The 13,670-nt window shown below is 38.8% G+C and overlaps 1 protein-coding gene across 2 annotated transcripts in view; it reads right to left on the bottom strand.

The window, feature by feature from the left end:
- The window catches only part of FNIP1 (folliculin interacting protein 1), a 115,813-nt gene extending 107,736 nt beyond the window's left edge, over positions 1 to 8,077 (bottom strand). For both annotated transcript variants that reach the window (XM_057735878.1, XM_057735885.1), the window contains exon 1: positions 7,916 to 8,077. In XM_057735878.1, coding sequence (XP_057591861.1) covers positions 7,916 to 8,007 — 92 coding nt within the window. In that variant the 5' untranslated portion in view covers positions 8,008 to 8,077. The remainder of the gene's footprint in view (positions 1 to 7,915) is intronic.
- Between the last annotated feature and the right edge of the window lie 5,593 nt (positions 8,078 to 13,670).

Below are 13,670 nucleotides of genomic sequence, written 5' to 3'. Positions count from 1 at the left end.
CATCTATAAAATAAGGATAATCAGACCTACTTTATAAAGCTATTGTGAGAATTAAATGAATATGTGTAAAGCACTTAAAGTAGTGTTTGCCACAGAGCAATCCTCCATTAAACAATAAGGAGTCAAAGGAGATTTCTGAGTGAACTGATCAGAATAATGGTTTAGGAAAAGTTAATTTAGCAGAATGGTATAGGGGGGAACACACACAAAGTGGGAAAGTTATGGCAAATTTTTATGAAAAGCATTACAGGTCTAAATGAGATAATGGCAGTGGAAAATGGAAAAGAACTAAGATATTACAGAATCTGAATCAACGGGACTTAACAAATGACCAAATGAGGCAACCAGAAAGAGGAAAGAGTAAGATGATTCTCTGACTTTCAATTTGGTAGACTAAGAGAATGGTAGTGCCAGGAACAGAAATAAGATTGTGTATGAATAGTTTAGGACTCCTTTAAATAAAGAAGATTCTGTTATGTTTTACATGGGGAGTTTTTTTTTTTTAAAGAAGTCTTGACTAAAATATAAGAAACTCAGCAAGATTTAAGACCATAATTATTACATCAGTAAGAAATGAGGTCCAAACTTTATAAGTTGAATATTAAAGCTATATTGTATACATACAGCTGATTCACTTTGTTGTACAGCAGAAACTACCATAACATTGTAAAGCAATTTTACTCCAATAAAGAGGTAAAAACAAACAAACCCAAATCTAATACTACTACTTAGAGATGAAAAAACAAATCAAATTAACAAAAAAACTTGCATTTCTTATTACAAAATTAGACTCTTAGAACCAAATGTTGATACCACAGAGCATTAACATGAAATTAACTTAAAAGTCTCAGCTTCTCACTTTAATAAGAAAGATATGATCTCACAGAATTCTCTGTAAACAATATTATAACCTATTTCTAACAAGATTAAAAGGTACAATTTATGGAGAGGTGGTTTTTTTTTAATTAACACAAATGTTTAAAAATCACAAATGTTTAAATATTTGTGAATGCACGAATGTTTTAAAATCACATTAAAAAAACTTCTGAAATATGATTCTTATAAACATTGATAACATTAAGAAGCTAGCTTTTAACAACTTCAGAAGCTCAAAATGTGACATAAAATCAGAATACTTAAAGTGAAAAGATAACACAGCACTACAGATTGTTTCCCCTACAGAAATAGAAAGCTTTAGCAGTGAAGCCATTTCCTCCCTTTTCATTTAATACACATCTCACTTCCCCCCCAAACATGCCCCCCTCAAAAAAAAAAAAACAAACAACAACCGACAACCATTAAGGTCAACAGTCACCTCTAACTCGACAAATTCAACAGGTACTTTTCTTTTTCTCATCTCACAAGACCTGTCAGCAACCAGCATACAAAACAGTTCATCACTCCATCATTTTTTAAACCCTTCCCTTTCTGAGCTTTCCTAATGCCACACACCACTGGCCTTCCCCCATCTCTCTGGCCATTTTTTCTTTGTAGACTTTCGTCTCTCACATCTGTACATTTTAGACTTCCTCAGGATAAAACCTGTTCTTTCCAATTCTCTATCTACATACACCCTTTCCCTAATCTCATCCATTCCCTTAGTTTTAATATTGACCACTGACCATAAGCCCAAATTCATTATCTCCAGGCCCAAGCTCTACTGTGAATTCCAGATTTACTTTATTAAGCTGTCAAATATCTCATCAGCAATTAAAACTAGACCAAATGTCCAAAACAGAATTTCTGACTCTCCCTGCCCTTAAAATTATTTAATATATTCATTCTACAAATATTTACTGAGCATAGGCTCAGGCACTGTGCTGTATACACTAACTCAACAATGTGAACTTCAGGGAGAGAGATGGTAAGTTGTAAACAGAACTATGGAGGATATATACAGTGTGTTCTCACAGAGAATAGGGGAGAGGGCTGCTACTTTTGATGAGGTGTTCAAGATAGGCCTCCACAGTATCCTCAAAAACGGCATCTACCTAGCTGCTCCAGAAAGAAATCTAGGCATTTGTTCCCCACAAACAATCCATCACGTGGCTTACAAGGTTCTAACTCCAAAATACATCTTGAAGCTGAAGAGCACTCTCAAGCAAGCAAAGAAGAGAGATATGGCCAAGTAATGATAGCTGTGACAGATGTCACAGAAGGAAATACAGAAAGCTATGGAAGAAAATTACAGTGAAACCTAACTCAGACAGGGAGAAATCAGAAAAGGCTTCCTGGAGAAAGAATAATTAGCATAAGCCCAGACGATCACTACAAAAAGCTAAACAAAAAGGTATATAAAACTATGCCAAAAAAAAGAACAGCACAGGATGGCACATCCCAGAATCTAAACAAATCCAAGGCGATAAAATTATAGAAAACAGAGGGAGTTAGAGTAAGACAAGGCCAGAGGAAAGCAACAAGTTACCAAAGATTAATGAGGTCACATCGTGTCAAAGCAGACAGAAGTCAACTTGAAAAGTCTTCCACTGGCCAAATGTGGGACAATTTTACTGTAATGGATCAAACCACATTAAAATCCAAGAGGTGATGGTGATACTATAAAATTATAATTAAAATGAAAACCTTCACTGAACTCATCATAAATTATTATGAGAAGTGATAATCAAATTTTGATGCTAACTGTCCTGTAGCAAATAACCAAATAAATGGTAAGAAAAAGTTCCTCCAGGAAATAAATGCAGAAAGCATTAAAGAACCAGGATATTACCATCTTGCAGCCCCTAACAAGGTAGTGGATTCAGGCAATAATCACCAAAAGATGCTAAAACCATTAGCTAAAGGGGAATTTTATAATGGAAGACTAAGGCTGATATCACCTGAAACCACTAATCAATCTTAGCACCACTACAAATGGGACAACCAGACATTATGTATGGATACAAAGTACACTGCAAAATCTGTGGAATATTTTAATTAAAAAAAAAAAACTGAACCTGAATCTAGTAAAGTATCTAACCACCTGTTTTCAGGAAAACAGAATAAGTTACAGCAGTGGTTCTCAAACTTGAGCATTCAGAATCAACTCGAGGGTCTTGTTAAAACATAAGATTGCTGGGAACCAGTGAATTAAAGGAAACCATTAGAGAGCAAACAGCCAGAGAATGTGGGAAATTTCACAAGAAAAATGACCCAGCTAAAAACAACAAATCGTATTTTTAAAAGGTGGGGGGTGGGGGTAGCCTGTTATAGAATAAAAATTACTTAAGATGCATAACTGCAGGGCTTCCCTGGTGGTGCAGTGGTGAAGAACCCTGCCAATGCAGGGGACATGAGTTCAAGCCCTGGTCTGGGAAGATGCCACATGCCACGGAGCAACTAAGCCCATGAGCCACAACTACCGAACTCACGTGCCACACCTACTAAAGCCTGTGCCCCTATAGCCTGTGCTCCACAACAAGAGACGCCACGGCAATGAGAAGCCTGCGCACCACAACGAAGAGTAGCCTCCACTCTTCACAACCAGAAAAAGCACACGCAGCAGCAATGAAGACCCAACACAACCAATAAAGTAATTAATTAATTTTAGAAAAGACATAACTGCAAATTCAGTTTGCACACCAATTCAAACAAATCTACTAAAAAAAGACATCCTGAGACAACTGAGAAAATTTGAATACAGACTAAGAATAGATAATATTAAGATATATAAATTACTAATAGATATATAATATTAAGAGGTAATAATAATAGAATGGCTATGTTAAAAAAAAATGACCTTATTTTTTAAAAAATTAAGAGATCAAGTCTAGAGACGTCACAAAAGCCACAGCACCACAAGCCACATTAAGGAGTTTGGTCCTAATGGTTTTATACACAAGCATGAGATCATTATAGAAACAACTTCTGGTTGTGAAAGCTATGTGCCAAGCATTGTATTAAGTGTGCAACAACTTATCTCTTTGAATCCTTAAAATAACTCTGTGGTGTGGAGATATTAAATTCTATACCATTTTGCCTGCTGATCATGATCACAATTAGCATTTTTTTTAAAGGATGAAGTATTGAGAATAGTTTGAAGGAAGGCAAGAGTGATGACAGAAAGACCAATTAAGTTGTTGCTCCTGCTACAGACAGTAAAAGCAAACGTTCATGCATTAGAAATAAAAATACAGAAATTGTTTTTTGAACAAAACATGAATTATGTCCTACAGATATTTAATGCTAAAACAATCTCCATCATATTAGACTTCTTTCAAGAATTTTTTTGAGACTTAGTTTATTTATTAACACAATGTAGTTTAGTGTTACCTTTACTAATATACCTCATGACAACCCTGCGTTATTAACACCATTTTTAGATGAAGAGAATTTTATTTTTAAAGCAATCATTTTATATGTACTGCAGCTATTGGACTTACACTTAATTCTTACTTCCACTGGAAAGTGGCCTGATAGAGAAAACATAAAGCCGTATCTTCCCCATCTTTCCCAAATTCTTTAAAAGATTAAAACAAACTACTGTTTTAGTTCTATAAATGACTAAAATAATACTCTCCCTGTGATATCCTACACATTTATCTCTAGCTCAAGAATTTTAGATATGACAAGCACCAGAAACCTATTAAGGTAAGGGACTTAAGACTGAAAGGAAGGGGGTAATCCCTGACCATTTTTTCAATGGAGTAACCATGAAAGAAAATATTGAAAAGCTCCTAAGGCTTCTTTATTTCAAGTCTTTCCTATCCTAGAGCCCTACTGTGGCTTATCACCAATGGGCCTTGTATATTGCTTACTCTAGGAACTGACTCTTACAGGCTAAGCTATAGTTAGTTGCCAATGGCTAACTGTGTCCAAGCCTGATTTAACAACTTAAGCTGACTAAAACAAAACAAAACAAAACCAAAAAAAGGATTCTAGAAAGGAAAGCATGGTATACTGGAATAAAAACTAAATTTTAGTCTACTCAAAAACCTGAGTTACATAAAAAGATGCTAAACATCATTTATTATTTGGGAAATGCAAATTAAAACCACAATAAGATACCACTATACCCACAGTATGGGAGAAAAAAATCTAAAAAGAGTGGCTATATGTATTAAAATATGAATAACAGATCACTTTGCTGTACACCTGAAACTAACACACACTGTAAATCAGCTACACCAATGAAAAAAAAATTTTTTTAATAAATAAATAAATAAATATTGAAAAATTGAAAAAAAAATTTTTTTAAAGACTCCAAAACAGTTAACATAGTAAATTTTGTGTTAGGTGTATTTTACAATACAAACAAAAATTTTTAACTTAAAAATCAGACCAGCAATATCTGGTTTTGGAGAGAATCTGGAACAACTGTAACCTCACACACTACTAGTGGGAATACAAATGGTACAACTACTTTGGAAAGTCTGGCAATTTTTTTAAAAAGTTAAGCATACACTTAGCATTTGACCCAGCAATCCCACTCCAAGAGAAATGAAAATGAATTTCCGCATAAAGATTTGTTCACAATGTTCACAGGAGCATTGTTCATTACAGCCCAAATATGAAAACAACCCAAATGTCTGCCAACCAGTGAATGGATAAACAAATTGTGGTATACCCATACAATGGAATACTATTTGGCAAAAAAAAAAAAAAAAGTAAGAACTACAGATAAATGCAACAACACGGATGAGTCTCAAAATCACCACTCTGAGTTAAAATAGGCAGACACAAAGACTATAAACAGTATGATTACATTTATGTGAAATTCTAGAAAAGTCAAAACTTCTGTCATTTAGACAGAAAGCAGACCAGTGATTGCCCTGGGTGAGGAGAGGTTAAGGAATGATAGCAAAGGAGCATGAGGAAATTTCTTTGGATGATGGAGTGTTCCAAAACTTCACTGCGGCGGTGAGTACACAACTGTATATATATATAGCAAAATTCATACAACTATATACTTAAAATGGCTCAATTTTATGTATGTAAATCACAGCTCAATGAAGTTCTTAAAAAAAAAAACTTGGGTTGATTAAATTTGCAAGTTACTAGGTGTGTGACATTATCCAGTTTTCACTTTCTCACATGTACACTTCTACACATTTTTAAATAACTTCCATGTCGTACTACAGTTATTGTGCTTACACACAATTCTTTTTTCTGACATACAATAAACTGTATATATTTAGTGTACAATTTGCTATTTTTTCTTATTAATAATGTATATATGGCAATCCCAATCTCCCAATTCACCCCACAACCCCTCACACACATAATTCTTACACATAAAAAGGATCATGTAGTTACCTACATTGCTACTTGCCCTATCTCACAACGTTGTTGTGAAACATCACATGAGATAACTGATGAGAAAGTGCTTTGGCAACTCTAAAGTAGTATTACATAACCATATAGAAGACTTTACATTTTAAAAAAATAAACCTTTTTTCACAAGAATAACTTGAGATGCTTGGAAACTTGGGTACCCCAAGTTTCCAAGAAATAGAAAGCCTATTCAAATGTCACCTTTTTAATATCCCTTCTGAACTTGCTTTCTACTGACCCTTGATTTACTGGATGGCTCAACGTAGTACTATCTAGACTGCACTTTCATTTTTCAAAAGAAAAACACTAAAGAAATCTTTAAAGAAACTCATTGGCTGAGCATGGCAAGACATTTAATTCCCAGTAGAAAAGACCAAAAGCTAGATAACTGTCTTTTACTAAGTACTGGTTCAAGATGTTCACCACTGAGATTTTTCTTCTTCTAAAAGTCAGTCAAATTTCTTTCCACTTAATACTTCAATTCCACATGTTACTGAATGTTTACTAATGGGACCTGCATTAGCGAGAGAGAATGAATAACTTTAAGATTATCAAAACCTTTTAAACCAGTGTGGTACAGTCATTTCAGACTGTGGCTGTTGCAAAATTTAACAGATTCTCATTTTTTCCTACTACTACTGTACAACTGGGCTCTTTGCTATCCTACCAGGTTTGAGTGATATCTGACATTTAGCCTAGTCACATTTACAAGTTTCCACACGGCAACAAGTAAGAAGGCTGTCTGAAAGACACAATCTCTTCTTCAAATGCAGTTTCGAAACTGAATTTTTACCTAAAATTCAGGTTTATATTATATGGTCTTACAATTTTAAAAACTTTTTCTATCAGCAACAGGTAATGTAACCAAAAATTAACAAAGCCTGTAATACCACAAAATATGTTGCTATCGTTCTCAATTTTTAAACACTCGTTTTTAGTAACATTCTAAGGGGATGGGCAATTCTACGGCCATGCTTCATTTGATTCAGCGCAGCTTCATTCTGGTCAGTAATAATCACAACCTCTTAGGTTTCACATTTCTCCTTCGACAACACTGAAGCCACTCGGTCCGGTATCTGCACACCAATTTAAGTTTACAAGAAATCTAAAAGAACGACAGCTTGCCTACACGCTCCTCCAGCCTTCTCTACACTCCGAAGGTTGGCCAAAACGTGCGGCTCTCTCCACAACAGCAACCAAGCTGGAATGGAGCACCCAGAGGACGACTGGCCGCGGGGAGGAGGGGGGAACTTTTCGGCCCGAAGGACGGCGGTTGAGGTCCAATCCAGCCCGCGCCCAACTCTACGCGTCGCCAAGAAGGCGTGTGGACCCTAAGTTCAGGCCGCGATGCTCGGTCGGGAGGGGCAGAGCCGCGCGTGGCTGCCCAGCAAGACGTAAACAAACCGACCGGACGAGGAGGAAGGGGCAACCGTGGAGAAGAGGGGTGGGGGGAGAGGGGACCTCTCTCGAACCCTCCAGCGCAGGTCTGCAGCTGCCCGGCCCCTCCCGACCGCGGCCCTGATCCCGCTCCCGCGGCGACGCTACCGCGCAAGCGTGAACACCGAAAGCCCCAGCGCCTCTGGAAGCCGAAGCCCACTAGCCCATGGGCTCCGCGCCCCTCGCCCCTCGATCTGAAGCGACCTACCTGAACGCGCAATCCGGGTCCCTCGCGTCCCGACCGGGCGCGCCCAGGCCGCTCCTCTTGCTGAAGAGCTTTTGGAACAGCGTAGGGGCCATGGTGGCCACGGCCAGGCCGGGGTCGCTCCTCAGGGAACTCGCAGGCCCCCGCTCCTAGAGCTGCCCCGCCACCCCCATAGGCGCCTCAGTCATATGACAGAAATTAGTCACTTCAAACGGCCACGGCGCGCGGGGCGGGGCGCGAGGCAAGACCTGCGTCCATTGGCTGGCGCTGAGCCGCATCACGTGGCGGCGCGCGGAGCAGGGTGCAAGGCAGAGGCGCGGGGCGGAGCTGGCGCCCATAGGCTGGCCAGTGGATGTCCTCACGTGGCAGCTCACGGGGCGGGGCATGCGCGGAGAGGAGGTGCGGGGGAACTGGGGGTGGCTGGGGATGGGAAGGAGGCACACGCTGCGGTCTCGGTTCTTGTTAGAGACGCTGTCAGTTGCTACCTGAGGCTACAGCAGGGTGCCATGGGGACGACGCCAGGGACTTTGGAGTGCAGAAGACTTCGGCTTCCCGCACCCACGACAGAGAGAGACGTTCAGGGCACCACTAGCGACCGACGCTCCCCCGTCGTCCCCTCCTCAACCTCTGTGGCTTCGCACCTCTATCCGGCGCCTGGCGGAGTCCAGCGGCCTCCGGAGCAGACCAGGCGCGCAAGTGTAGCCGTGGGACCGCGGCACGGGCTGGACTTCAAGCCCCGGGCCAGAGGCCCGCCCACACTGGGCCGCGAGAGGTTTGGGCAGAGAGCTTGTTTGCGCGGGGCTGGCTCACGGATCTGGTCGGGGACCCTGCCAAGACACTCCCCACAGCCATGCCTCCCGGCAGAGACTCCAGGCCGGGACTGGCCGGAGTCAGCGGCCCTACGTGTTTCCAAATAGCGCCTCGAACCCTGACACACCGGGAATTAGACCCTCGGAAGAGCTAGCCATAGGTGGTTCAGGATTTACACTCGACCTTAATGTCTAGGTATGGAGAGAGGGAGGAACTGTGTAATTGTGAACAAATGAGTTTAATAGACGGAAAACCCTTTCCAAAGAAAAATATTGCTCATAAATGACCTTACAGTCTACTTAAACCCAGGGAACCAAAATTTATCAGGGTTTGGGTCAGATTGGTCTTATACATCCTCATTACCTCTACTCATTCACCCACGGCCCCTCTAGAATGAGGAATTTTGTACCATGAGACGCAATTCTCTGACAGATATGGATATCAGGAAATTACTGGTATGTGGTTTGGAAGGTTAGATTAAAATACTCTTTTGAGAATTTCATTTAATTAGGCATACATATCAAATTGTCCTTTTTTAAAGTGGCTGCCAGCTCCCACTGATTTGCAGCTAGACTTTATGCTATAAAATAAGTGGTATTACACAGAAGAAAGAAAAATAATAGGCAGAATATATATCTTGAAGAATGTTAGTGGTCATATAACGTGTTGTTGAGTTTCAGTGTTACAAGAATTTTTAAAGCACTATTTATAGGTGATTAAGAAATGTATTCATTCCACAATAAGTGTTCCTGGTCTAGGCACTGGGGATCCAAAAATAAATAAGAAAGACAGGGCTAACTTTCTATATGAGGAAACAGTAAATAAATAAAAGGTAATTTGAAACTACTAGTGTTGTGAATGAGAATTAAACAATTAAATGAGTGGGGAAGGTCTCTGTGAGGAGGTGATATCTGAGGTCCTCAGGTTAAGAATCAATTCAAAGTTCCTCCATACATTGCCCAAGGTCCAGAATTACTGAGCAATACGAGCTCAAAATAGCAAGACTGTATCCCCTATAAACTTAAGATAATTCTCAGGTGCCAAACGCTGAAAGATTTCTCATGAGGCAAAATAAGCTATACGTATTTTTCTCACAAAATATGAATGTAGAATGAAATTTTTGTAAACGAAAAATAAAGTCAGTGCAATTTTTTAAAGTGAGAAAATGCACATCCTATAAGTCAATGAAGCGATCATTTGGGGAAGTTTTGTTTTCACACTAGCAAGTATCACTAAATGAGAGCCAAGTGGAAAGGGACTGAAGTCTGTGGATATAGCACCAAAGACATGAGGAGGAATCATGGCCATTCCATGGTGGCACAGAGAAGAGTAGTTCCAGGTCCCCTCAAGAAAGAAATTTCTAAATACAATCACTTTATGTGCTTTCATCTTGGGAAAAAGTTACTTCATGGATAATTATAGATTTTAATAGTAAGGGAAGGAACATTACAACTTGCATAAGAGATACTTCTTTTTAGTATTCTCTAATCATGTAACAGCTTCATTTCTGTGGTCTCATTTTATATTTGAAAGGTACAGAAAAAAAAACAAAATTTACTTGCTTTCATCACATTTCCTTTATGTTGTGGTATAATACTCAAATTATAGACTCAGAGGGCACTGAAATGATACAAGTTTGTCATAAGAGAGGACGTATAACTATATCTAATTATGCAGATTAAACTGAAAATATTTTCAAGTTCAATGACAGTGTATATTATCTTTTTTCACCTTTTACTTAACACTACCTCTTCCCACAGAGAAGCTGAGGTGTCTTAAAGTAGCCTCTTTAAGTTTAGGAACAAGGAGGAAATGTGAGAAAGAAAATAATTATTCGTTAATGTTATATGAATGTGGAACTGTTGGGTTAGAAAATTAGACACAAGGCCTACACTTTCACACAGGAGTAGAAGATCCAGCCTCCCCACAAACACCAATAGCCTTTGGGTCTCTGTCCACCAAATTCCAATAACATAGAAGATAAGGGCACTTCTCACCACAGCTATTTTCCAGTTATCAGATATAGCAAAAGGTGTCAATAAAACTGGAATCTTGCTCTCTTAACTATCATGCTAATAAGCATGACCTCAACTGTGCAAAATTCTCCTGATACAAATTAAATTTTCATTGATAACATCTCAGAACAAGATAGTCAGAATCAAGATGATCAAGTATAACTTCCTGAATGACACTTAGATGGACTCAGGCTACCTCAGTTTTAAAAACTCTTAAGCCAACTGATAATTTACTGCTATGTAATAAGGGAATGGCAGTGGTTTGAGGCAACAGAAAACAAACAATCATTTATTCAACAAATATTGCTTGAGTCCCTCAAAGGTCTCAAACTCTGTTCTGGCAGTCCTACTCTCAGGAACTTAGTTATTAGTGGAAAGAGGCAAAGTAAACAAGATGTTTGCTAATAGTGCTAAAGCTAGGAAAGAAAGAGTTAATAATAAACAACTGGAGCGGGCCAATTTTAGATACAGCGGTCAGGAAAGTCCTCTCCAAAGAGGTGGGATTTGAACTGAGGTCTAAAGAATGAAAAAGAACCAGCCATGGGAAGATGATAGTAAAGAACATTCTAGCAGAGAGAAGAAAAAGTACAAAGACTCTGAAGCAGGAATGGGTTTCTCCTGTTTGAAGAAGAAAAAGGAGGCTGAAACAGCTGAATACACTGGGAGGGGGAAGATGTTTGAGATGTGGTTAGAAAGATACAAAGAGCCAGATTACGTAGAACTTTGTAAATCATGGGAAAGAGGTTAAGTGCGATGGGAACTATTGTTAGGAGTTTAAAACAGGAGAGGGACCTGATAGAATTTATGATTTTAGATTACTCTGGTTGCTCTGTGGAAAAGGGATTATAAACGAATAAGAATGGAAGGAGAGAAACCACATAGGAGTCTGCCATGTATTTTAGGCAAGAGCTGATGCTAACTATTTTGAAGATGGAACTCACAGGATTAGCAGTAGGAGTAAAAGAAAAAAAACTAAGGATTGACTCCTAAGTTTTTGCCTTGAGCAACCAAATGGAAGTCATTTCCTGATGGAAAGGCCAGGGAAAGTATAGGTTTGAAGAGGAAAATCAAGCATATTAAGTTTGAATTGACTATTAGATATCCATGTGGAGATTCTGGTAGAATATATGAGAAGTAGCCAGGATTGAAGAGAAATTCAGTAGGCATCAGCTCATACACAAAATTTAAAATAGAATGAGTGTGTTTACCTAGAAGGAATGTGTATATACAGAAGATAATCCAGCACTAATATTCAAAGAGGACACCACCTACAAGTCTTGAAGAGAAGGATCCAGCAAAGAAGGATGAGAAGGAGCAGTAGTAGTAAGACAAGAGAAGAAAATAACCCAAAAAGGAGGAAGGGGGTCAACGTATTGAATGTTACTGAAAATTTAAGTGTCCATTAGATTTGTCAACATGGACATCTTGATAAGAACACTTTCAATAGAAGGGTGAGCAAAAGCCTGAATGGAGTGGACTCAAAAAAGAAAGAGTAGGGAGACAGTGGTAAAGCAAGTATGGACAACTACTCTGTTTTGCTGAGATAAGGAGCAGAAAAATGAGGACTGAGAGGAGATGGGAGGAGGGAAAATTGTTCTTCTCCTTTTTTTTCTTTTTATGAGATGGAAGATATTGGAGAATTCCATATGCTAAGAAATAATCTTATAGATTTGGTGAAATCAAATACCTGCTATGTTTCAGGTGCTAAAAATTCAATAATGTACAAGACAGGTACAGCCTTCGCCCTTAAGAAACCAACAAGTAAACAAGTTCTTACAGATTGTGATAAGTGCCTTTAAGGAATCAAACTTTTATCTTCAATATAAAATTGGCTTGAAATCTTCACCTTGAATTCTATTAGAAGTACACAAAAGTAATGACACAATTCTATAACAAACATCCTTTCAACAAATATTTTCAAACACTTAATATGTTTACTATGTGTCTGGGAGCTGTGCTAGAACCTGGAAATACAATGATGGACAAGATGTAGTTCCTGCACTCAAGGAGCTTTAAAGTCTAGGGAGAAAAAAACAGAACTTGACAGGCAATTACATGGTGGTACATTATGGCAAATGCTATGATGTGGGCAAGCACAGGATGCCAGGGATAAACAAGGAAAAACAACTAACCTTTTGGGGGAATTAATGGGAGTTTTCTGAAGGGTGAAATACATAGGGATTAAAAATTTTATGGGATATGCTAAAGAAAAGAGGATATTGGCATGAAAAGTGTGTTTCAGGCAGATGAAAAATTCAGGGCTTGGAGGCAAAAGAGAATATAAAAATTCAGTGACCTAGAATATAATCTAATGGTAAAATTGAACTGGATTAAGAAAACTATGTAAAAAATAATTTAAAAGATAAGACTTTATCCAGAGGACATGGGGAGCTATTGAGGGATTTTTAAGCAGAAAACAACATGATCAGATGAGCATTTTAGAAAGCTCTCTCTGGATGTATTGTGGAAAATTGACTATAGGGTACAAGAATAATGATCGAGAAACTAGTGAAGAGGCTTTTATTCTAAGCCAGGCAAGAAAGTATTGGCATGAACTCAGAGAAGAGCCATAGGAATGGCAGGGTATGGAAAACACTGAGGGCTTTTAGGATTCAAAATCAACAGGACTTCATGATTGCCTGCCTGTGGAAAAGTAAGAGAAAGAGAGGAGTCATGGGTGACGGCAAATTTCTGGCTCAGGTAACTTGGATAGATGAAGATATGTAACACTGAAACAGGTGAGAGGAGAAAGAACTGCTTCAAGGGGGAGATAAGTTCAGTTTGGGGTATGTTGAATGTGAGATACCACGAGAATCCCTGTAGTGATAAGTCCAGCATTTGGCTACATAGACTGAGAACTCTTGAAAGGTCTTGTGTGAATCCATCAGTCAGGATTTTCTGTGTTGTACATGATAGAAAACCCAAATTAAACT

Source organism: Hippopotamus amphibius, chromosome 1, assembly GCF_030028045.1.
Source record: "Hippopotamus amphibius kiboko isolate mHipAmp2 chromosome 1, mHipAmp2.hap2, whole genome shotgun sequence".
Classification (NCBI taxonomy): domain Eukaryota; kingdom Metazoa; phylum Chordata; class Mammalia; order Artiodactyla; family Hippopotamidae; genus Hippopotamus; species Hippopotamus amphibius.
Note: the sequence above shows the minus strand (reverse complement) of the source record. Positions and strands in the feature narration are given on the sequence as shown.